General features: G+C 42.1%; 1 protein-coding gene across 4 annotated transcripts in view; it reads left to right on the top strand.

Annotated features, from left to right (window-relative positions):
* LOC113106448 (zinc finger homeobox protein 3) overlaps positions 1-24,329 on the top strand; it is a 221,569-nt gene that overhangs the window by 134,820 nt on the left and 62,420 nt on the right. For all 4 annotated transcript variants that reach the window (XM_026268377.1, XM_026268376.1, XM_026268379.1 and 1 more), the window contains one exon: positions 2,226-2,722. In XM_026268377.1, coding sequence (XP_026124162.1) covers positions 2,226-2,722 — 497 coding nt within the window. The remainder of the gene's footprint in view (positions 1-2,225; positions 2,723-24,329) is intronic.

Consider the following 24,329-nt stretch of genomic DNA (forward strand, 5'->3'; position numbering starts at 1 on the left):
TCAAGTAGTACTTACTAGTCTTGCAGATTTCAGCTTCCACAACGCAGAAACAGGCACATAGACAAAAAGAGGGAGTGAGTTAGTGGGAAAGACACACACACACATCTTCTTAACACTCAAGCTTTGGTTTATTTTTTGCATCCTCTATGTGTCATTCTATCTGGGTCACTTTGGCTGGGAAATTCCCCATTTTGCTGCCCGTGAGTTTCTTGTGGAAGATAGTGTGACGGAGTAGGCTGGGGCCAGGGGATGTGCCACATGGCCCTGTCCTCTAAGCTCATACTAAACAGCACAGTTTTCATGTCAATACTATGCAACTACCGCTGCGTACCAGCTTGTAATTTTTTCCTGCTTTTGTATTTGCAGCTATATACTTTACCATAGTCAAAAAAGGAAGGAAAAGGGGCCTAGTGAGGGTAATTCAGCAGCATAGTAGAATTTGGCATGCCAGCTACAGGCCCACAATTTGCACAGACTTGTTTCAGACTGTTGCCAGTTCAAAGACACAAACAGGAATTGATTGCTGTGACTAATTCTTTTTTATCCTCCCTCATCTAGTCACTTGGTTGGTTTTGTGTTGATGGAATGTTCAATGAACATATAACAGCGAAGAATTGACAGCACATAAGACTTATAAAGAACAGTGGTGTCATTATACAAATAATCTGGAATGTTCAGTGGACTTTCATATATTTAAAGTCTCACACTACTAAATATCACATTTGTGTATTTGCATGTAAGTGACACATTACATCTCTGAGATCTGATCATCATAATTAAACTTTTTTTTTTTTGGTTATTGCAAAGTAGAACTTGTAAATCCTTTCAGATTAATGCTTTTTACATAAACATCTTTCCTGTTGTACTTTAACATCGACTGGCACTAGCAAAATATTACAAATATTTTCTTACAAGACATGCTCAAAAGGTCATGAATTCTAAGTAGAACTGAACATGATTCTAAGTAGAATTACAGGTATTTACATGAAAGGTTTTTGGAAATAAAGTGTCTTTCTTAATCGATGCACATTGTAATGGTACTAAAAAGGAGAGGTTGAACAAATCTCGAAAGACAATAAGACAATAAGAGGCAATAAAACCCTAAAAACTGCTATAGAGTGAGAGAGAGAAAGCGAGAGAGAGAGAGAGAGAAAGAGAGAGAGAATTTTTAAGAGTAAAAAATCAACAAACTAAAAGAAAGCATTTTAAATAAAATAGTTCTCTTCAGAGTGGTGGATCTGACAATGATTTTAAGGAGACTGCCAGAGGTCTCTCTGTCCCTGCACTAAAAGCTGAAGGTAATGGTGAAATGAGCAGGCCACATTCTGCCCCAATAAATAAAAGGAGCTGCTGGAATTAATTTAGTGTAAAGCCATACAGCTTCAGCGGGTGCTCTCAATCTGGGCAGTGACAGACTGAAGATCAGCGAACTGAGGCAGCAGCTTCTATGCATCCCTTGTTTCCAAATCCCAGCTACTAGCATCTTCCCCAAGCTGTTCTTAGATGCCTTTTGCTTTTGTTGTTGAATATACAGTTTCTTTTGCTCCCACAACTTCATTTCTTAAAAATACCCGAATACAACACAATACAAGCACTTTCAGCAGGAAGGTGTTTGCATTGATTTGTTCCCAATCAAAGGTGAATGAGCCAGACTTCAACAAGGAAGATCTATTTTTTATAATTATTTTGTGAAAAGATGCCTGTAGTTGATTTACATTAATGTGTGCTTGGGAGCTCTTTAGATCTTTGGTAATGATTGAATAACTTTATTTTTGCGCCTCTGCTCACAGACTCTGGAGTTGATTTAATGGCAGGGCTATGAAAATGCAGGACTGTGTAAATCCACACCTCCTCCCTCCCTCTCTCTCTCTCTCTCTCTCTCTCTCTCTCTCTCTCTCTCTCTCTTTCTTACTCTTTCTCTGAGCTCAAAGGAAAGGATAATCTTGATTTAGTAAAATTATGTAGATAAATACACACACATTATCCTGGAGAGCAAATCCACTTTGACTGCGCAGACAAACATAACTATTTTTTAAAAGGCTGAACTATGCACCTTTTCCCTGTTTCCCAGGTCATTCTTGTAACTTGAGGAAATTTTAATTATCCATTAAAATGAATGGATAAGTGGTGCTAAATGCTGTATTTTAAAAGAGGCAGTATATTTGTGAAAGAACGATGTTCTGTCTGACAGATTACTGATCGCTTTTTGTGTCTTCTGCTCTCAGTTGGAGGGGACATTGCAATGGATGTACGCCTTGGTGGGGGACAGCTGGTCTCAGAGGAGCTGATGACCTTGGGTGAAAGCCTATCCCAGACCAGCGATCCTTCCCTAAAACTTTTCCAGTGCGCCGTGTGCAACCGCTTCACTACCGACAATCTGGATGTGCTGGGCCTGCACATGAGTGCAGAGCGCACGCTCCCAGAAGAAGAGTGGAGAGCGGTGGTGGGCGACTCGCACCAGTGTAAGCTGTGCCACTACACCACACAGCTCAAGGCCAACTTTCAGCTGCACTGCAAGACTGACAAACACGTGCAGAAGTATCAGCTGGTGGCACACATCAAGGAGGGCGGCAAGGGCAATGAGTGGCGCCTCAAGTGCGTGGCCATTGGCAACCCTGTGCACCTCAAATGCAATGCCTGTGACTACTATACCAACAGCCTGGAAAAACTGAGGATGCACACCGTCAACTCTCGCCATGAGGCCAGTCTCAAGCTGTACAAGGTGAGTGACTCTGGTAGCCTTACACTAATGAGTGCCATACCTGCCAAGTTTCCAACATCAAGTATTTTTCTGTCTACATTGAAAGCAAAAAATGCTTTTCAGCAATATATAAAAAAGTTTAATATACAGCTAGGAAAAGAGAAATCAAACCAGTAAGATTTCACCACCCAGTGCAACACAAAAAACAAAATACCCCATAGCTTGTTGACGGAGGTTAGGACAACAACTTCAATCTTTCTGGTTAGCACACAGTGTTACACTTTCTGTGGGTTTTAAACACACCTCCAGCCTACTGTGTGACTGAATCGACCAGTACTTTCCATCTCTACTGCCGACTATGAGTGATGGCCCGGTGCAGTATATTAAGGTCTAATGCGCATGCAATGGAGAGGGGAGAACAGGGGCACTTAGAGGGAGGGAGGAACATGGCAGGTCAGCAGGGTGGGGAGAAGGGCAGCTGATGAAATTGCTGGAAGAGAGGATGAAGAAGTGTGAAGAGACAGAGGTTTGGTGCTAATACCATTCGGAGTGGGAAGGGCAGAATCGCTCTCGACAGCCTTATTGATTTTCGCTGGACTTGGAGCTTCACCTTCTACTCTAATCATTCCATAATAGCCAATGGATGAACACTCTCTGAACAAATGGCCATAAATCTAACAGGCCTGATTCCATTTAGGCACCTATCCCATGTGTCTGCGAGCCTAGCTCAGTCTGTGTTTAACCCAGACTGGCACGACTGCACACAGGGACTTCTCTCCTTAATTCTCCCTTTCTTTCTCTCTATCGCTTGATCTCACATGCTCAATGAGATACTGACTCACATACCACCCATTTGAGCTGTACATCACTGCCCATGCTTACTCGACCTTTATTTACACTGCTTCCTCAAGACAGCATGCATTTGCAACCTACATTAACATACTTCAGAGACAAACAGAATATTCAAAGAGAAAAAAAAAAAAACGGTAGGGTCAGACATCATTGGCTTCTAACCTTACCAAACTTTGCCTAAGACAATGGCTTAATAGTTATTTGGCTTTTGGTTAACATTACTTTCCCTACCCTACCAGCACCAAATGAGTGCTGCTGAAAAGGAAAGTGATTTTGGAGCCATGTTGTAAAAGACTAAATCCAGCTCACCATTGACATCATTGCAAGTGTCCCGTATGTTGACTCATTACAATCAGAGATATTATAGCACTGTCAAGGTTTGTCATTACCATGGCCCTGTGCTGAGAGGCTCTTGGTCAGCTGTGCCCCTGATGAACAAGTTTGTAATGGTAATTAGGGGAAGCCATAAACCAGCTTCCTCTGTATCTGGTGATAAAATCAGACAAGCCTGAGCTGAGATTGTCTGCCATACGCAAGCTGTGACATGCAATGAGCGTATTTACAAATACCACAATGATTCAAATATGTAACACAAGAATCCTGATGTGCTTGGCTGACCTGTGGAGGCATTTCTGTAGTCATGGGCCTCATGTAGCTCCAGGCAGGGTTTGGGACCTGGGGAACCAAGAGTTTTTGTGTCAATGGTGAGAAATAGCAGAAAATATCTTATCTAGCCACCAACTGTGATTTATTGTGCTGCGTGGAACTGGAAATTCTGGCATCCACCTCATACTTACATCAATCAAGCCTACTGTTAACAACGAAATCTTTTAGAAACACTATAATATTCCTTCCGCCACCGACGTTCTCTTTGACGAAAGGGGGCTAGCAGAGAACATACTAGTTCGCCTAACTGCGAATGTTCAGTACTCTGTGGCAGATTAGAAATGTTCGACACATCCAAGCATGATCATTTGTAAGCTTTAAGCTCCTTAAAATTGTTCCTCAGCCTTAAAAGCCCAACAGATCCGAACAGAGGAAGAGAGAAAAGAGTTGACTGACAACAGCATCAGCCTTGTAAGCAAGCAGCTTCCATCAGTGGCGACAGGCCTACCCGCAAACTAAGACATTCACAGTTTGAGTTATAGCTGCATTTCATGACATACAAATGTGATTAGAGGATGATAAGCACATGTTGCCGCTGAGGTCTTGCTGTAGCATTGGTTTCTAACCCCACAATGACACAGGCTTCACTTTGCAGTGAATTTATAGCCCTGATAGACATACTGACTGGCTGACACCAACAGTATGATTTGCTAGCTCAGCTAAGCTTACAGTACAAGTGTCAAAACAGGAAAGGAAAATGAAAAACACTATTTATCCCCTCCAAATGAAATCTGATTCAAAACGAGAAATTTTTCAACATCCTGCTGGGAGAAAATAAATCATCAAGTCAGCATAAACAGGCCCTAAGATGTGGTAGATCCTTGGGACACTTTGCCCAAATCAAACTGGTTTGCATTAAACAGGCCCTTTGTGTGCACAGCTCCGTAAATTGGAGCCTGTAATTACTGGAATTAAAAAGGAAGGTTTAAACTGAAGGCTAAGCTGGATGGGATAATTTGAGAGTCTGTGGTATGCGGCACATATTAAGGCTTTCTAAAAATACACCTTCCCCACCAACCCACGGATTGGAATGTTCCGAAAGCCTTTGGAGAGCTTGGGAGAATTGTCCTAACCGCACAGACCACTGCACAGCAGGGGTGATGCTTCCCGACTTTGGTATCTAGGGTACAGGACTGAGTTCCACTCTGGTTTCAGACACACCCGTCAGTCAGTCTTGCTCTCATCTCATATGAACTTTTACCTTCCACTGCTCCCTTCAAATTCCCGCTTGCTGGCTGCTTTGTAGTGGCAAGAATGATGTCATGATGGTCACCAGTAAGCACTTGCAGATGGGACGCACAACAATACACAGGTCATGACAAAGATTAGGCTTCTCAAGTTCTAAATTGTTGGTGGAATCTTCAATTCACAGAGTCAGAGAGAGTCGCCACATAGCATGTGTATGACACTAAACATGAAATCGAGAACAGCCCTACTTGCTTTCTTTATAAAATTCAAGATTTCATGGAGCACTTGAAGAAAATGCTTTTGTAAAATATAATAACTTGTTTACAACCTTCCTTTTTGGCTAACATTACCAAACCACCTGTCAAAAAGATGATTGTGTCCTGTTTTACTTCCGTAACATGAATTACAAATGCCTTTTCAAGATGATATTAAGTATCCAAATACTGCATGATTACTCTTCCGTCAATTTTCTCTTGCACGGCTCTTATATACACAAGTATACACCACCGTTCTATAGAGGACACATTCACTTGATATTTGAGATCTTGTTCATGCTGAGTAAGCATGTCTCAGGTGCTGGGATGCACTCAAGCCAGCCTTGAGTCTGAGACTTGGTTCTCCGCTCCAGACAGGATGGAGAGAGGCAGGTCTTCCAGGCAGGCCTTTCAAGCGAAGAGGAGGAGCTTCGGGCTGGCTACCTTCCTTGTCTCAGGGGCCGGTACAATCTGGGGTAATTGAGATTGATTGGATGTTATTTTTCCTCTTGCAAATGTAGTCCATTAGCTTGGCACATGCATAATCAGTTTAGAGCACAGTTAACTGAATGTAATCATGTTCTTCGGTGTCTGCTCGCACAAAATCCACTCCAGATGTCGCTTGGCCGTGGAAAGAGAGGAAGAAAGTGCCGTCACTATCACATGGGGAATCTTTACCCAAGAAAGGCCTCATAACATTCACCCCCACACCACCAGCACCAGTGTACTGGTCTCGCTCCATTAAACACACAAACTATACAAACTGTGTGCTGCACACATTTACACTCCCCATACATGTACAAATACACACATGCTCACACATTCTGTCATCTGTTCACTACTGCCCAAAACTCCTGCAAACAGAACCCCGTAGCACATGTTGATGTGTCTCAGCTATGCTAACAGTGCTTTGACTGCGCTCCAAGCGCGGATCCAGCGCAAAGCGTCTGGATTTTGGACTCTCTACTTATTTTTTCCCTCCAGTGCAATCCAACCGAATCAGCTGGGGCGTGAGGAAGGAAAATGTCTACACTCTGGAGAAAACAAAGAAAAAACACAGTAAAACAAAACAGACAGTAATGCGTAGAAGGGGATTAGCTGTAGCGGCTGTACTGAAAGGTATTAACAGGCTTCTCAGATATCGTACCACCTTTTACAACAGAATCCTGATCAATGATGCAGACCCCCTCCATTAATAATTATGATTTTTATCATGACTTATCCTCGCCATAACAACAGACTCCAATCATCAAAAACAAATAGACTGAGAATGCCCTGGCTCCAGCAAGATTGTGTTTGTTTTTTATTATCAAATAAAATTGCAGAGTAATTTCGAGTTAACGTCGCAAGGGAGTATTTTACCACTATTGGTACGGCTCGTGGTTATATCTTTCATCTGTGGACAGTGAAGCTCAACCTCTATGCCAGAGAGAGCGCCACACCCAAACTCCATAAGTCCCTCCAGACATCAGTTAGAGAAGAGACGGAGAGGGTCTGAGAGCGATAGAGAGAGGGAGAGAGAGAGAGAGGCGCTCGTTTAGATGGAGATACTCTGCTAATTATCATGGCTGGCCTGTGATTGTTCAGTAATAGTGCTCAGTGGGGAAAAAAGGTTTGCTACTGTTCCAGGAAGGGCTGAGCTTTGATTTACCGGTAGTACCACGCTAATAAAGCACCCATTCCATATTCACAGAGCCACTACTGAGACATCCTGCCTCCCTCCAGTCAAAGATATAGTCCATATAACATAGAGAAGCCCAGGTTTGTAATTATAAGACACTTTTGGATTAGTACAGTATACATCATATTTATTTGTTATCATAAGATCTCTATAATGTAGATCCATGTCAGCACCAGGTTGTCCTTAGGGTGCTGAACTCTGCCTCACAGAAGCCAAACAGAGGCTCTGCTCCCTTTAAGACAAGGGACAGAGGGCTTTTCCCCAGAAAAGAAGTCGAGTTTTGCTGAGAGAGCTATCCTTTAGTGTGGGAGGGGCATTGTGTAGTGTGACATTGGTTTGTAGAGTAGTGGGCGGGCTTTAAGCTGTGTCTGGAAGTCTGCAGGAATTTCACAACTCCTTCAGCCCCCACCTCAGTAAGGCCAGGCACTGACCCGTCGCACAGCTGCAGCTGATGATTACGCATGCATATGCCCCTCTAAGTATGTGTGTGTTTGTGCATTCAACGGAGGGACCAGCAGCCAATCAGATACACATGGTAGGCCATGCACAGCTTTAATATGTTGTACTGTAATTTGGGAGAGAGGGGCAGGGATATGAAAACGGACTGCAACAGAATGTATCTCTTTGTGCAGAGGCTGAGGAGCAGATATTATTGTATTGTAATAGCTATTTGTTTTGATTTCTCCCCCCTCTCTTTCTTTTTGGGCAGCCAGACAAGAGCAACTAAGCAATGCTCCTGCCACTGCTAAAGGAAGCTGTTGATCCTATTATCTGCTGCCTGATCAGCACAAACAGGGGATTGGAGACTGATGATGGACTGGGGTGGACACAGGGATCAGAGAGTATGTTACACCAACGTAGGAAGGCGCAAGAGCGTGCTAGTTTGTAAGATATGTGTAGACATAGGCAGAAATATAAACAAACCCTAAGTATTTGAAACTTTGGAACATAACTGCTCCGGCAACATCTTGGCTACGGACATAACTTATACCACAAATTGTGTTGCTTGTTGAATAGAGGTATTCCGTTACTTTTCTAAGCAGTCAGACAAAGTTTTTGCCTGGCAGACAATAATATAATAAAATGCATTGACCATGATACTTAAATCATATCTAGGGGACCAGAATCTCAGAAATCGGGAGTGGACTATTTTGAGTTGCGCCTTAAAAAACACTCAAAACACTGGCACGTCTTTCTCCACTCTTTGTCTCTTTAAAATTAATAAACAAAGCAAATACCCATCATGCACAAAACATACCAGCATGGGTCACAAGCTGGTGGGTGGTCCCTCTCCACTGCTCGCTTCTTAAGGTTAAATAGCTTTAATCCACCCAGCCTGGAAAGCTAAACATCTCTCCAGCCAAATCTTCTTTCTTCCCCCTTGTTTTCTCTTGATGTTTGCAACCTTTCCTTCTGTAATTCTCTTTTTAGTACGCTGAATATCTTTGTCTTATAAAACACCTTATAAAGGGTAAAGAGTGGAAGTTATAAAGATACAACAAAAAACTAAAGTTCTTCAAAGCTAGGAGTCATCACACTGACTAGCTAATCTATTTTAATTGATGAGTTATTTGGAGTGCAATTACACTGCCGTGCAATAAACATGCAGGACTGACCTGACTCCTTTTTTATGTAGTTATTTGACATTTAGTAGATGCTTTGAAGCGATTTAAAAGTTCACTTACTACAGACACAGTCCCCCTGGAGTTAAGTGGCTTGCTCAAGGGCACAATGTTGATAGGTCTCAGCTTTTCTTGTGTTTATGGATTACACCATGGGTTTGAACCTCGTGACTTTTACATTCCCAGCCCAGATTTTTAGCAACTGTACCTTTTTACAACATACCTTAATCAATGTTTTATCTTAGTAGTGCCAGCCTCAGTCTTGTAATATATATTAGAGTTGTATAATTTATATTACAATCTCAGCCCACACCCCTCTAATCAGAAGCTCCTCAATGCCTTCCTCTACCTCCAACTTCTCTCTGGCATAGTGAGAAGAAGTGTTTGCTCAGTCTTAAAAAATAACCTTTAATAGCCTAATGTTATCAGCTTGATGTATTGTGTTTTTTTTTTTTTTTTTTTTTTGTACATTTACATGTGTTTGTTAGTCAAATGTGAGTCAAATTAATTCAAACAAAGCCTCGAATCTTGGTGTAGCCCCTGGATGGGTAAGGCCGAGCCTTCTCACAGAACGTGACCCCTGTATCAAGGCAGGTACATTTTCTTTGAGGCAGACTCTGGTTGAGCCTAAAGAAGAAAGAGAGAGTGTTTGGGAAAAAGACAGTGGGTGGTAAAGAGAGCAACAGGCAGGCTTACTGGTTCACCAGCATCAATACATCAGTGACTTAGCAACCAGATTAATGGCCTGTGAGTGGCCCAGGCCACAAGGCTGCTCTCGGCGCTTAGTGGAAGGCAGAGCGCTGGAAAACACACTGTGTTTAGCTTTGGGCTGCTGAAGAGAGTCTTGGGACAAATAAATCCACACATGAAATGAGGCTTTGGACCTCACTGTTTTTCACTCACCCCTCATACAATATCTTTCTTCTGAATATTCACAAAGAAGTTGAAATTAGGAAATCCACATCTTCCTTCTGCTGGACACCCAGGAGTGTTTACTTGTGATCAAGGTCCACTCCACAGTAAGCTAGTTTAGTGCTGGACTAGAGCTTTCGTTGTGTGAAGGCTGAATTTAGACCCTGTTGAAATTACAAGCTTGGTCCAGACTGGTTTATGATCTGTAGATAATGGTCAAATCGGTAGCCATGCTGTTAACCAGCAGCTGAAGCTGGTCAGTGTGGTTTTGATCCAGGTGGCAGCTGTGCTGTTAAACCAGTTGTGGAATAGTTGACAAAGAGAATCTTGCTGGTTTTAGCAAGTTAAGAATCCTCAACAGGGCCAACTTTTGGACTTTACTTGATAACAGACTTTGAGTTGAGCTAAAACTACAGCATGGGGTTTTAAAAAAAAAGGCAAGCCTGACTTACCCCACTGAGATGGACATCCATTGAGGCGTCTTATGCATGGTCTAATTGCCATGCATTTGAGTCCAAGGTTAGGACTGGGAGCTGTAAATCTATCAGTGTTATGGGGACAATGTTCTCACCAGATGCAAACTACAGATTTTCATCCCTTTGTAATTAAGCAGTTCAGCCTGAGGTGTCATATGGTTTTTATTGAGGCCCCTCTGGAAAAAATCTTTTCACACCTTGTTTTCTCATCATGTGCTTTTATGAATGTAAAGAGGGGGAAAACCAAGAGAAAGGAAATAAAAAAGTGGGAAATGATGGATAAAGGCTCTACAGTAATATATGGAGATGCTGGTTTGTTGTATTAAGAAGCAGGGATGTGAAGTCATCAGTAGGTGACTCAATTACTGTAGTTCAGTACATTATCCCCAAATGCTTTCTTTCTTTCTTTCTTTCTTTCTTTCGTTTCAACCTGTGTACTAATTAAAAAAAGATGTTAGTTGCGAGACATAGCGGAGAAAGAGAGGGCCAGAAAGAGAGCGGTGAAGGAGTAGCACAAATTTTTTCAAGGTCAAATTTTACTGCAAGTTTACAGCCCTTGCATTCTCCGCTTTCAAACTCTGGTTGCCCATACAGGACACCTAGTGTTTAAGACACAAACGTACAGATATGCATCCCAGCATTCTCTTTGAGGCTTTCTCTTTATGAAACCCATCCCACTGATGAGGTGAATTCTGAGGTCGGACTCTCAGAGGTGCCTTATTTTACTAGCTGCAGCTGCTGAAAGTGGGGGGAAACACTTTTGTTCTGTTGTTAAGCGGTTTCACACATTTGTGTATCATGAAGCATTTTTCAAACAGCACTGCTGATTTATGGAGTGGAGATCTTGGCATTGTGGGCGCAGAGATTGAACGCAGAGACAGTGGAGGAAGTCTTCAACACAGCCGCCACATTCCTCCACCCACTCCCCACAGGATCAACCAAACTCTCTCTCTTTCTTCATCCCCACAGCATCACCACATTCAATCAACACCAGGTCTAAAATTAGGCTGCCGCAGACTTGATCGTTCGTTTGAACGGGTTATCTCTGTCACTGCGAAGGAATTTCCTTAATTTATACTCGTTAGGTTGGAATGGTCTTGTTCTGCTAATTTGAACCAGAAAGCCTGTCTTTGCTACTGAATAAACGAGGTCTCATGGAGACGTTATATTTTTGCCACTAGAGAAGATTACAAGATCTTGGTATGCAAATTATTATTCAAATTATTGTTTTATTAAATTAAGCTCTGAGAGAAGAGAGGGAGTGCCATATTAATGAGTTATATGAAGCAGGCTTTATTAAATATTTGTTGATGTTGCAAAGGGAGCGGCATGTGTGTATTAATTCAGCACTGGCTGGTCCCATTGGGTTCCTTTACACACACACACACACATGCACAAGCATACACACACTCACAGAACTATATTTTTATTCTGTGTTTAGTCTGAGAAGATTTCTTTCACTGATTAGTTTTTTTAAATTCCCCTTCTTTAGAGCTCTTAGGTGACCCCCAACACTTTTTAATACGGATCTTGTTACCCACATCCCAGTGCATAATTTAATAGCTAGACCCACTTTTAAATTCTTTCAATCAGGCATATAGTTTGTGCTCTCTTATCCAACATACCATTCATTTTGTTGTTTTTTTGCATCAGGAATCTTTCAAAACTGTAAAAAACAGTTGCAGTTTATGGGAAATCAGGTGAATAAAGTATGGTGTATGGTGTTAGCCAACTTATTTAAAATCTCATTAGATATTATTCATCTTGCCCTCATATAAGGTAATATTTGTTTTTCTCACAAAAGCACAAAAAAGTCTTATCATTCCATTTCTATCCATTCTAACGTTTTCACTAGCTGCTCTTTCATTAAAGAACAATGTGACAGACAGGCCCTTTGAATTACATTTACATTTACATTTAATCATTTAGCAGACGCTTTTATCCAAAGCGACTTACAAATGAGAACAATAGAAGCAGTCAGGTCAACAGGAGAACAACAACAGTATACAAGTGCCATGACAAGTCTCAGTTAGTCTAGTATAGAACGCATAGCCAGGATTTTTTTTTTTTTTTTTTTTTTTTTTTTTTTTTTTTTTTTTTTTTAATTAAATGAACAAAGACAAGAAAATGAAAAGTACTGGTGTTAGTAGGTTAAGTGCAGGCGAAAAAGATGAGTCTTCAGACGTTTCTTGAAAATTAGTAAAGACTCAGCTGTACGAATTGGGATTGGGAGGTCATTCCACCAGCTGGGCACAGTCCAGGAAAAGGTCCGTGAGAGTGATTTTGAATTACTGGGTGAGTATACAACATCCTGTACTTAGTTTTTTTTTTTTTTTTTTTTTATTTGTATAAAGAAATTTGAAGGTTTTTTTTTTAAATTGTGAAAATTTTAAATCAGTGGTTTCATTGCTTTGCTATTTATTGAGGAGTCTAGTGTTTGTTCAGATGCTAAAGCTTCACCTCTGTGCCTGGGTAGAAAGGAATTCCCAGTATTCAACTTACTTTTTAAATGATTTAACATGATGAAGCCATCTCCAAAAAGTCAGGGCTTTATATACAAAAATCAAATGCAATCTGCCATCTCTGATCAAAAGCAACAGCCATCAGAGCGAGGTTACGAAGGCAGAACAGGAAAAGCCATTAACTGCCAATCACAGCATCGATCGACAAGCCAGTCCACCACTACCATCACCACTGCCCCCCTTTTACTCACTTTGACTCTCAAACACTCCAGCATACATGCAGTGTTGCGTATTTGTGTCCACATTGCATGTTGTCATCAAGCTTAACAAGACATAACTTAAAACTGGTCAGAGCCCAATAATTTGACTGTTGACTATTTATTAAAAATGCTAGCCTGTCTTTATCCATTCTTTAAAAGCATAATTTTCCTTCTCCGCAAATGTCGCTACTCCATCCAAAACAATTTTAATTGCAATACAACAAAGCAACCCATTTCTCAAGGAACAAGACATGTGACGTATAAAGATTTGCATCAAACCAAGATCATGCAGACGGCAGCTGTACATGCACTGTGCATTTTTGGATCCCGGCATCAGATAAAATAGGAAAACTAATAGAGTTTGCGAAGGACAAAAGAAAAAAAAGGCGATTGATTTTTTTTCCCTCCATTTTTACTAGTGCCGTTAGTACATAGGGTCTTTAGGAGAATATTTACCTACTTCCCAGCTTAATAGAGATGCTGTATATCAGAGGGTGATCTGGAGCAGAGGTCAGGACTGGGGGGAGCAATTAAAGTCTGTGCATCTGCCAAAGCGGGCCATCCCATTGTGTGCACTGCAGGCTGAAACAGATAGGTGTGCAGGGAGCTAGCAAGAAGGCAATAGTTATCGAGCACCGTCTCGTGTTATTTATCAAGCTTTTCTGTAGATGATTCAGACCTCTCCTTGCTTAGATCAAACCCACATTGAGCTATACAGGACTGCAAAAAAAAAAAAAAAAAACGAACCCACCTGTCAACTTTTTGTGCGAGCTTTTCGGATATGCTCTTCTTTATCTCCTCGATATCAAGATTTCCCCTGCCCTCCCTTGGAGTGCCTTTGGCCCACGCTCCATGACCAGCCAATAAAGCCAGACAGCATAGTCATGATAGATGTGGCCTGGGGCCTGTGCTCTCTCACCCCGCTGCTGTGGCGTCCTCGTTGACACATGAGCCGGGGGGAAGAGGAGTGGGGGATTGGGATGGGGCAGCAAGGAAAAATAGAAGGCCAGGGATATAAACCAGACCAGCCATTTTCTCCCATCCAGCTCATAAATATTTGCATGGCTGATTTATAAACAGGCCATGCTAAGACAAGATCAAAGTTAACTGTATCGGTTATAGAAAAGCCTGGCTTCTCGCAACGCCGCCCCGCACACCACGCTTATACCTATTAGAGCTCAAGGCCATACATCAACAGACGTATTGGCAGTGATTCAGATCGGCCTGCTCTCGCTGAAAGGCTAATGGTGCCCCTGCTGGGGCTGTATGGGGATCCGGCCACTGCGCGAGAGACACATGGATTAGTTTAATACCGTGTCTTTGTGCTAATGAAACTGCATAGCCCTGTCGATCAGCCCAGGTTGAGTGGCAGAATGCAGGTGGTGGTCAGGTTTCGAAGTATGCAGTGTGATGTTATGTATAGCCCCGTCCGGATGCAGGAGAGCAGACACCAGAGACAGTGTGTCCAAGAAGAGGACTGCAGACAGCTGTTCGTACTTCTCTAGCCAACCAGCCAGCCAGGCGACCTACACAAAGGCCAAGGTGGGGGTAGTCAATTAAGGGTCACTTCTAGCATGGGACTGCTAATGCCAGACCACATGGTAAAGCTGTGACACATAAACATATGTTTATGCAGACGCATGCATGTGCAACGCAGTCATGGCGGACAAGGGGTGTCCAGTCCCGGGCCGCTTACACATTAATTGCGCAAGCCGGCAGATGCAGGCGGTTTGGGGAGGAGGGCTGTTTGTTGACCCCTGTGGGAGGGTTAGCGAACTTAGTAATGGTAGAGAAAGAGAACCATTCTCTATGGAGATCTCCTTCTTTTGTCCAAAAATAGCTGAATAAATAGGGAATCCATCACCAGGACAGGATGTGCCCTGGGTACAAGCGCAGGGAGAGCCGATGCTAAACAGGCTGTCTGAAGACATCTGTCCGAGTCGAATATAAAATCAGGGTGACATGTAGACAGCAAGCTGGACATATATGGACTACACGACCCCCTTCTGTAACATTCGGGTTATATTAAGTGATTTTAATGTTGATTCTCTCCAGGGTCTCGTGTAATGTAACCGTACAGTTCACCGTTTGCTTTCCTTGCAATATCATTTTGACAAATTAGCCTCAGTCTTGACAATCTGGTTTCAAAAAACCTGCTGTCTCAAAAAGCCTAATAGAAATTGCAGAACATCTGTCGGGCGTCATGGTGCACACATTAGAGGATGTGCTGCTATGTTTTTGTCTGCATTCAGCTCCATTAGCACCAAACTGCAGTGTTTTTCTGGCCTGGCCAGCAGTTGTGCTCTAATCTACAGGTAGAGCCACGCATAGCGCACTGAGAGTTTGTTATGCACCAACTTCAAAGATCTCCCACCGCATCAGAGAGCTGGCGCTGAGCAGCCAGACGCGGCTTTGGTCTGGGAAGGGTTACTGAATTATTACTGATGCTTTGGGGGGTAACTGTCCAACCGCAGGTCTGGTGAATATTAATCATTTATTTGATTGTCCGTATGTGCTGATTAATCAATTTGAGGGAGATCTTCAGGATTAACTACCCTATTATTCCCTTGTAAGAACAGATAAGAGACTTTAAAATATCATGTACCATTTATCATGTATTTTTAGTCCTCTGCAGATGAAGGCGGCGAAATAAAAACTGAGGTGAGATTAGGCAGAACAGCAACAGAGGGAAAGAGGGGGAGGGAGATAAAGAGAGAGAGCGAATGATTCTTTAGATCCAACCAGGACGGAGCACAACAGATTTAACCGCTGTACTTCACACGAGATGCAGGATGAGGAGTGAGAACAGCTCATGTACTAGACTTACATAAGCAGACAGAGCCTTACTTTCAAAAGACAACATGCGAGGAGAAATCAGCAAGTGGTGGAACAGCAGGAAGTAGAAAACAATAGCGTTCTGCACCTGTAACCACCTGACTGGGAGCAAGGCAGCGAAAGGTGGGGGTTGGCGCCAATGAACCAGTGAACTCGGAACCTGTCATAGGTGAGTGAGTTGTACTTGCTTGTGGCTGTGCATGATCAAACAATGGCATAGTTCCTGGGCGCACCACCCATGTTTGAATCCACCCTATAAATTCTCTATCCGCTGGCTGCTTGATGTGTTATGTCATGTGGTAATGCCTTTGATTTCGACATACCTCCGTTTGTAAATACATGAGCCTCTTAAAGAGCTGTGGTTACTTTTACAAGCATGGCGCTCCTGGCACTTTGGTGGAGAATGCAGGGGAGGGAGAATGAAGGCGAGAGCGAGAGACGCTAGCGGTTTAGAAACAGTATACACTTCTCTCGTAGCGCCATTGCCAAGTGCACTTATGCCTCCAGCCGCTCGTCGCACATGCAGTGCAAAGTGAAGTGACACAGAAACTCAAGCCAGCGAGGGCCTCTGTAAGCGCCGTGCTCAGGCCTAGTTATGCACTTTCTAGGAGTCTCTACCTGTTAACACACTGTCAGCATGAACCTGTGACACTGTTTGCATGCTCACTCAAAATCACGTCCAAAATCAAAATAGGTTTGGATCTGGTGCCAGCTAATGCCATTGTGCCATATTTTAAGGACCTCAGCTCTTCAGTGAGTAACAGCTTCTTATTTTTGCTATACCTAAACTGGCTGCAAATCTCATAAGAAGGGCACTCTTCCACAACATTTAATACATTAAAGGAGTCACGTTGGTGGCTTAGTGTGATCCTATAACTAATGTTCCATTTACATTAAGAGCGATACAAAGCTTTGCTGTGCTGACACAGTAGCAGCGCTCGAAATTAAATGCTTCCAAATGGGCAGCCATCGGCACAACCTCTACAATGACACAGGGACTGATGGCGTGAGCAAGTTATTTCGGGACTCACATGTCCTTCAGAGGGCCCTGTACAGTATCTTTACAGTTAGACTAAAGCAACAGAACTGCCTCGAATTAGACCTGCACCTTTTTTGATTTTAGTGATAACGACAATATCTCAGCTTTAATTATGCTGGACTTGGAATGATGAGGGCTTAGGTTATCGATCCACTATTGATCACTGATCAATGAGCACTTTGTTTCTTTTTTATGGAAAGTGAAGTTGTATTCCTTCTTTCCTTTGCAAGTTAATAAATCGGTGCTATGTTTTCAGCACCCATCTGTATTCGGCTAAAAGAAAGAAGAGCGATATTATCTCCCAAAGAGCTCCACTTTTCAACACATGCGCTCAGGATCCTCTGGGCATAGGCTAGAGGCCAGGGTTTAAGAAATGCTTGTTTCAAATTCATGTCTTACTGAAGGGCAAAATATACACTGCTTCAGGGGAGTAATATTTAAATTTATTAATTGATGTTTTTTTTACACACTACACTTCCTTATAGTATACACATCATATACTTGTATAAATTTGCATAGCATGTGGTGTATTTGAAATAGAACTTAAACAGAAACATTAATAATAAAACTAATAATATATTAAGAATTAATGTAGTATTTATTCAGAGCAGTGCTAGAAATGTGACTGCACACCATATGTTTTGTTTCTCACAATATTCAGGCATTTTATGTTTAGGTTAATGACAGCAATTAGCAAGTTAATTTGCTCCTATAATGCGACAAGTACAAAACAACTCCCTATCCTAGGCTATTGGGAGTTTACTGCTCTTTATGCAGTTAGCAGAAGTCAAAGCAATCGAGTAAAGGCAAACAAAGTTTATCTTTAGACTCAGAGAGAGAGAGCCACTAGAAAAGGAGAGGTGCTCAAAGTTTGTGTTACCACTACATTGCCCTCAGAATGCGTATGTGCTATGCAAATAAGCTTCCAAAAGTAACCACCCCCAGCCCGCCCCCGCTCATTCATTTGCATGTTAAGAAGGTGAGAACTCTTAAGGCCTGTTGCGCCATTGTAGCCCCAACACAGCTAATAAAAGCCAGACCCTTTAAGCTGAGCTTAAATATTTACTCTGGCACAGGGCCACGATCAGGCCCTCTCATTACGCTGGTCCTGTGGGTGAAGGTGAAGCCGGGCAGATGAGAGGGGGGCAGAGCCTGGCAACTCAAACATTTCCTCATCGGAGACCAGTTCAAAAACACCATGCTGCTGACTCCAGACTGGCCTTTGTGAATTTTAGAAAAAGTCTTACCGCCTCATAACCTAGCCTGAAGCATCAACCAATTATGTGGTGATGAAATATTCAAGCAGACTAACAAGGAACACTGGAGGTGAAAGCTAGATAATACAAACCTGAGGAGTTAATACTGTGGAGTGTCCTTTTCATCACGTCTATGGCTTTTTTTAGTACAAGGGTTCGTTCACTTGGGTTGGGTATTTGCTAACTTGTAGGTTATTGGTAAGGGTTTGACTATAATTAACTCTGATGATCATCATTCAGGATCCTTCTATACTTTAGTTTTGCCCTGACTTCTGTGAAGCAGTAGACATGTGTTCTGGAAGTACGCTGATGTAGAGTTTGTTTGTTGTTTTGACTAATTTTGTGTTATACATACCCTAGAGATACCCTATTTGACTTGTACAACCATTATTCAACCAGCCACTTCTAAAAAACATGTGCAACCTCTCATTTTCAGTCCAAAAGGTTTTTATAACAGTGGCTACAATGAACTCAGAAATACAGGATGACTCATTCTGTATCTCCAGCAGTGTCTTTGTATTTGTCTTTGTGAAAGAGATACTGAGATTTTTTTTTTTTTTTTTTTTTTTCAGGTAGGCTGTTTTTATTTCCACAAATTCTATTCTTGTTAGATCACCAGAACAAGTCATGTGTTCTCAGCTAATATAACAAATAAGGCCTCATTGAACGGTCTAAGTACCTCTGAATGTCTCCCGATTGATCGTGTCTGTCTCCTGTCTGCATGCCCCGAGACATGCACAGAATTCTTTCACTGTCCAATCCTAATAATTAGAAATACCGTCTCTTACCAAAATGCAGGATTAGTTATGGGAAGCGTGCTGGAGGTTGCAGGGGTAGGAGGATCCGTACAGGTCCTAAACTGCCCTCCTAAATTTCCAGATGGCACCAGGCGGCCGCAGATGTCTAGGGACAGTTGGAACAGCTGTGCGTGTTGCCCCTAGAGCTCCACACAGCTGTCGCCTCCTGCAGGCAGAGTTATTGTACTACGGGGCTGGATGCGGCTTGACGCTGCATTCATAAAAACAACGGGAGGCTAAGCTGTTAATTAGCTCTTCATGGTGGAAGGCGACGTCTAGCGATTAATATAGTTTTGCAACTCTTTTTGTTTTTTTTACCCAGCCCTGGATTAAACTTAATTTCCTGCTTGATCTCTGAGTCACTTAATGTAAAATGTGGCTCAGCTCATTGTACAAGTAAAATGCATTGGTTTTGACTTAAAATATTAGATTATGCGTATATTCTTGCTCTTATTCATAAAGGCCTTGAAGGACATTGCCACTGCCATATTATCACCGATCTGGGTATTGATATCTCCATCGCCACAATCTCTTCTATAGAGTTCCCTTGCTCTCTCTTCCTTCCTCACCCAGACCAATTCACCCAATGAATTATGTGGACACATTGATCAGCTGATTGAGAACCATTGTTTGGAAATGCAGGGGCATTACTGGAGGAAGGATTACCCTGTGCTTGTTTTGCGCTGGTGTATGCGAGAGGGTATTATTTAACTGCTTGTCACTACACCCTCCCTCTAACCGCTATTGCTTTTTACTCAAAGACACAAAGAAACATACACAAACGAGCGTACGCATAATCAACACAAGCTAAATGACTGCAGGCATTGATTGCCTCCTTTCTACAATTATGTTCCTATTGTTTACTTTCTAGCTGCTTATTTATTCCAAAGGAATTCAATAAGTATTGCTTTATTTACTGTTAAAGTGCACTGGGGTGGTATAAGCTGCTGGAGAGGATTGTTTTTAAGACCCCCATTTCTCAGTTATTCACCCTCATTCTTTCTCAATGCACATGTACAGTAATCCATCCAAACCGGTCTAATCTGTGTCAGAGAACTGAATCACAGATTCAGCACAGCCATTTTTACCGAACTTGTTAAAATCACTATATCACATCTGGAACATGACTTGAGTTAACTTTGTAAAGTTTAGGAAAGATAAATCCCAAACAAGATCACTTTAAGTTCTCAGTTGTATCTCCTAGACAGAGATTGAATTGAGATTGACTTTTCTCCTCAGTCAGTGTGAGAACAATGTCACAAATTGTGCTCAGATTGGCCAAGATAGCAAAGCCTTTCATTTAAGAGCCAGAGATTTCAATGCGATCCCAATTAAAGCCATCAAAGATCTCAATTTCTAATCAAATTCTTCCAAATGATCTGAAGTTTGCTATCTACATTAATTCATTTTATTTCATTATAGACCTATGCTCTCACATTGTCAACAGTTCCCCTCTTTTGTGTCCGTGTCTATTTCTCCTTTTTAGGAGAAACATCAAAATCAAAGTTGATTCTTGAATAAAACATTACACAGAACTCCATTAACTTCTGAGCTATGAAAGAGCAACATCTGAGCAATGAAACGCTCCTCTGGGAAGTGGGAGATTGGCTATTCCAAGAGTACATAGCAAAGTGATCCTGAAAACATAGAGAGTGAGAGAGGTGCAGGAAGTGGTAGGTATGCATTTAAGGGGTGGATACGTGCCGTCTCTCCAGCCACAGCACAGCGTCTGGGCATGTCGCCGCTCGCAGTGGCTAATTTGAACCAGCCGCTGAACTTGGCATCCAGCGCAGCTTCTGTGGTCACGGTTCTGCTACTCCTTCCACTACGGTTGCGAAGTGAGAAACGAGATTCAAAAAAGAGAATTAGAGAAGTGAAGAAGGTAAATCAAATGACAAACTCACTCACTGCTGCAGCATAGCGTTAAAATGCTACGTGCTTTTTACTTCTTACTTTCTTGAAATATCATATATACACAGATATATATATATATATATATTCGATTTTGCCAACTTTTCTGGGACAGATCACTTCAGTTTTGTAGTGCTAAGTAAACCCACTCAAATACACATACACACACACACATACATAGACAGAGGGTGAGATATGAGAAAGGGTGCAGCTTCCCGTCTCATCTCTGCTTGGGTTTTTCTGCCCATTAGGCAAATCCCTTTGTCTCTTCTCAGGATGCAAGAGCAGTGATCTCATTGGCTATTATTTAACCAGTGACATCATTAGCCGGTTACAAAGGTGTCAATGCACTTGACTGTATCCATCAGGATGACATACGGATGAAACCAGTTTAGTTTGCTGCCCTTAAGGCACTGGTGTGACCCCATAGCATCATGATATCGATGGATATATAACCTGGCATAAAGTGTGTGGCCAGTGGTTTGTTAAGCTTTTTGGCTTAGATTGTGGTTTAGTTCAGTTTCTGTAATTTTCCTGTCTCTGGTATCAGAATCAGACAGTGTGCATGTGTGTGTCAGGTTTTGTGGGGAGTAAATGTTTCCATAAGGAGAGTAAATCCTAAAATCACCTATATTTTGGGGACCCCCCACCACATCTGGAAAATGGCTTAATAAACATGCATAATGAAAATGCTAAATGGTTTGTGTTGAGGGCCGAGGTAGGTCTAAAAAAAATTAATTAGCTCAGTATTAAAACAGTAGAAGTGAATGGAAAGTCCCCACCATGATACACCATGAAAAGCAGATGTATGTATGTGTGTGAGCGAGTATGAGTGGAAATCACCAGGCCTCGCCACTAAGTGCCGAGAATCATTGGGATAATTACAAAGCAATACACATTCAGACACTCTCTGGCTCACTCACAGTGGGAATTCGTCAGCTCTGGGAGAAATTGATAGCTATTTAGCCACTGGATAGTCATCTGTTTTAATGCATTAATTTTGTATTAAGAGCACTGCCAAATTTAATAGTAGAAATAGGGGCTGGATCAAAAGGAGGTCTTGTATGGCTATGTGTGTGTGTGGCTGTACACACACCACATGCACATTTGCGTATGGCTTTAGGCCAGAAAAGCAATACTCTACACAAATGCATACGTGCATGCTTGGCCAGTGTATGTATGCAGTCCAGTTACACATATATAACGCATAACAAACCACAGTACTCTAACGAAAAACAGTTGGTAGTGACAGTTATGCGGCATGGTAATAGTTTAGCGTCAGATAAATAGCATGCATTCAAATTCAAACTGTAAAAAGATCTGACTATTCGTAACTGACTGATGAAAATGTTCACTTTTGTGTGCATTTATATTTTAAAAAGCATAAAAAAATAATAATAATAATTTGTTGACTAAAATTAGAAGTAATATTCATTTGATAGTAGGTTTGACAAAAAAATTATAAACGCAACATGATCAAATGTAGACTAAATAGATTTTTTTTTTCATCATAAAACAAATATGTGTGTAAAAATTAACACTTACTGTAGAAGACAGTTTGCACTAATACCTTGTGTAGCAGCTCTTGCAGTAACATTGAGAATCCAACACAGATATGAATAGCTTGCATTTGTGTCCATGTACTTGTGTAGAGCATGTTGTGGAACTTTGAGCCGCTTTACCACAATTCCACTGTGGGCCTGGGCATTTGTGGAGGTATGAGTGCCTGCCCTGTATTCGGCTCTCTAGCAGTTAGAGTGGCGATGGGTGTGAAAGGTGTGTGTTTTTTCAGCCCACATAAGTGGATGCTTTAGTAGATCTATGCACAGGAGCAGGTAGGTGTTGAAAGTGATAGCTCTGCGTGATGGGAGCGAAGCAGGCAGAGACGCAGCGCTGAGTTGCGACGGGGTGGATTCGATGGGTCACCCTTGCTTTTCCTCACCTACACGAGTACACTGGGACTGATTCATCCTCCACTTGGGTCGTTATGTGCATATGTTTGTGAGAGAGAGTAATCAGAACTCCTGTCCGGTAAAGATGGGCCGCACTTGCTTTACACATGTGCACTCTCTCTCTCTCTCTCTCTCTCTCTCTCTCTCTCTCTCTCTCTCTCTCACATACACACACACACACTTACTCCCTCCAGCCCACTCAGGTTTCGCTCCACTGCACTTCCCCACAGCTCGTGTGCTCTCCTGTAAGTCTGCCATTAACTTCCAACCAATTAAATGAATTTTGAGTAGGTATGTAAGCCATGCTGACTCTGTGGCCTTCTCTGGCTCCAGGGGCCTGTATGCGGCTGTTCTGGGGCCCCTGCGGAGGGGAGACTTCTCAATAGCACCCTGACTGGCCCCTCCCTGCTCAGTGAACATGACTTTTTCATTAAGCCTCTGAATTCCTGCACTTCAGTTGGAGGTGATTTATCAGCATGGAGCTTCATCTCAGGATCATAGGAAACAGACACACCGCACACAAACACTCTCTCATGCGTTATTATATTTCACATTCAGACCCAGGGGTGTGTGTGTGTGTGTTGGGTGGGAGATTAGGTGTAGAGAGCATCTCAGGGGACCCTCGTGTCAATGTTTAAGATGGAATCATGTGGAAATATCTGTGTGTTTGTAAGAAAGAGACGTAGGTCCTTGGATGGGTTTGTTTGGCCCTCTGGTGTCAGTCCTGGAGAGCAATATATGCATCTCTGCTACATGGAAATTAGGAATAATATCTCTTATGGTGTGTTGTAGAGCCTTGAACCTTCTTATATCCCTTAGATAAAGTATCATTGAAATGTCATATTGGCCAAACCATGTTATTCTTTGAAGCTCCATGGTGCTTTGGAGTAAATATAGTAATTGTACCAAAATTGTAACGGTGTAGCGTATACATCAGTTGTGTGGTGAACTGGCTTCAGTTTTGGGTAAAAAAGTGATATATTGCTGTTCTCTGGGCTGAGCCAGCTAAGGTTCACCTGTGTAAATCCTGCCCTTTTTATGGGTACTGTAAAAATCCCCAGGTTTTTTTTTTTTTTTTTTTTTTGAAAGATCTTTGAAGTTTAGTTCAGGTGTCTTCTTTTTCGCTGCACTTATTTCCACAAAGACGGCTGAAGTATAGACATACATTTCAATTCATATATTCTCATCCTTTCTTGTGAAGAAAGAAGAAACTGTGCTATTTCAGAGCACGCAATGGATCGATTTGGTGTTTTATGCAAGCAAATCTGTGACAGATCAGTGTACCTGAGCTCTGATATACTGTATATGTGTTAGGGAGGTTGAGGTGGAGAAGCACAGCTCAAGAAAAGCCCAAAACATCCAGCAACACCTACTAAAATGACATCATACCCCCACTTCAAACAGGAAAGGGAGAGAAGGAGAGCAAGAGAAAGCATGAGGAGAAAGACAGAGCCTTTTACGATCA

This window comes from Carassius auratus, chromosome 7 (assembly GCF_003368295.1).
Source record: "Carassius auratus strain Wakin chromosome 7, ASM336829v1, whole genome shotgun sequence".
Lineage (NCBI taxonomy): Eukaryota > Metazoa > Chordata > Actinopteri > Cypriniformes > Cyprinidae > Carassius > Carassius auratus.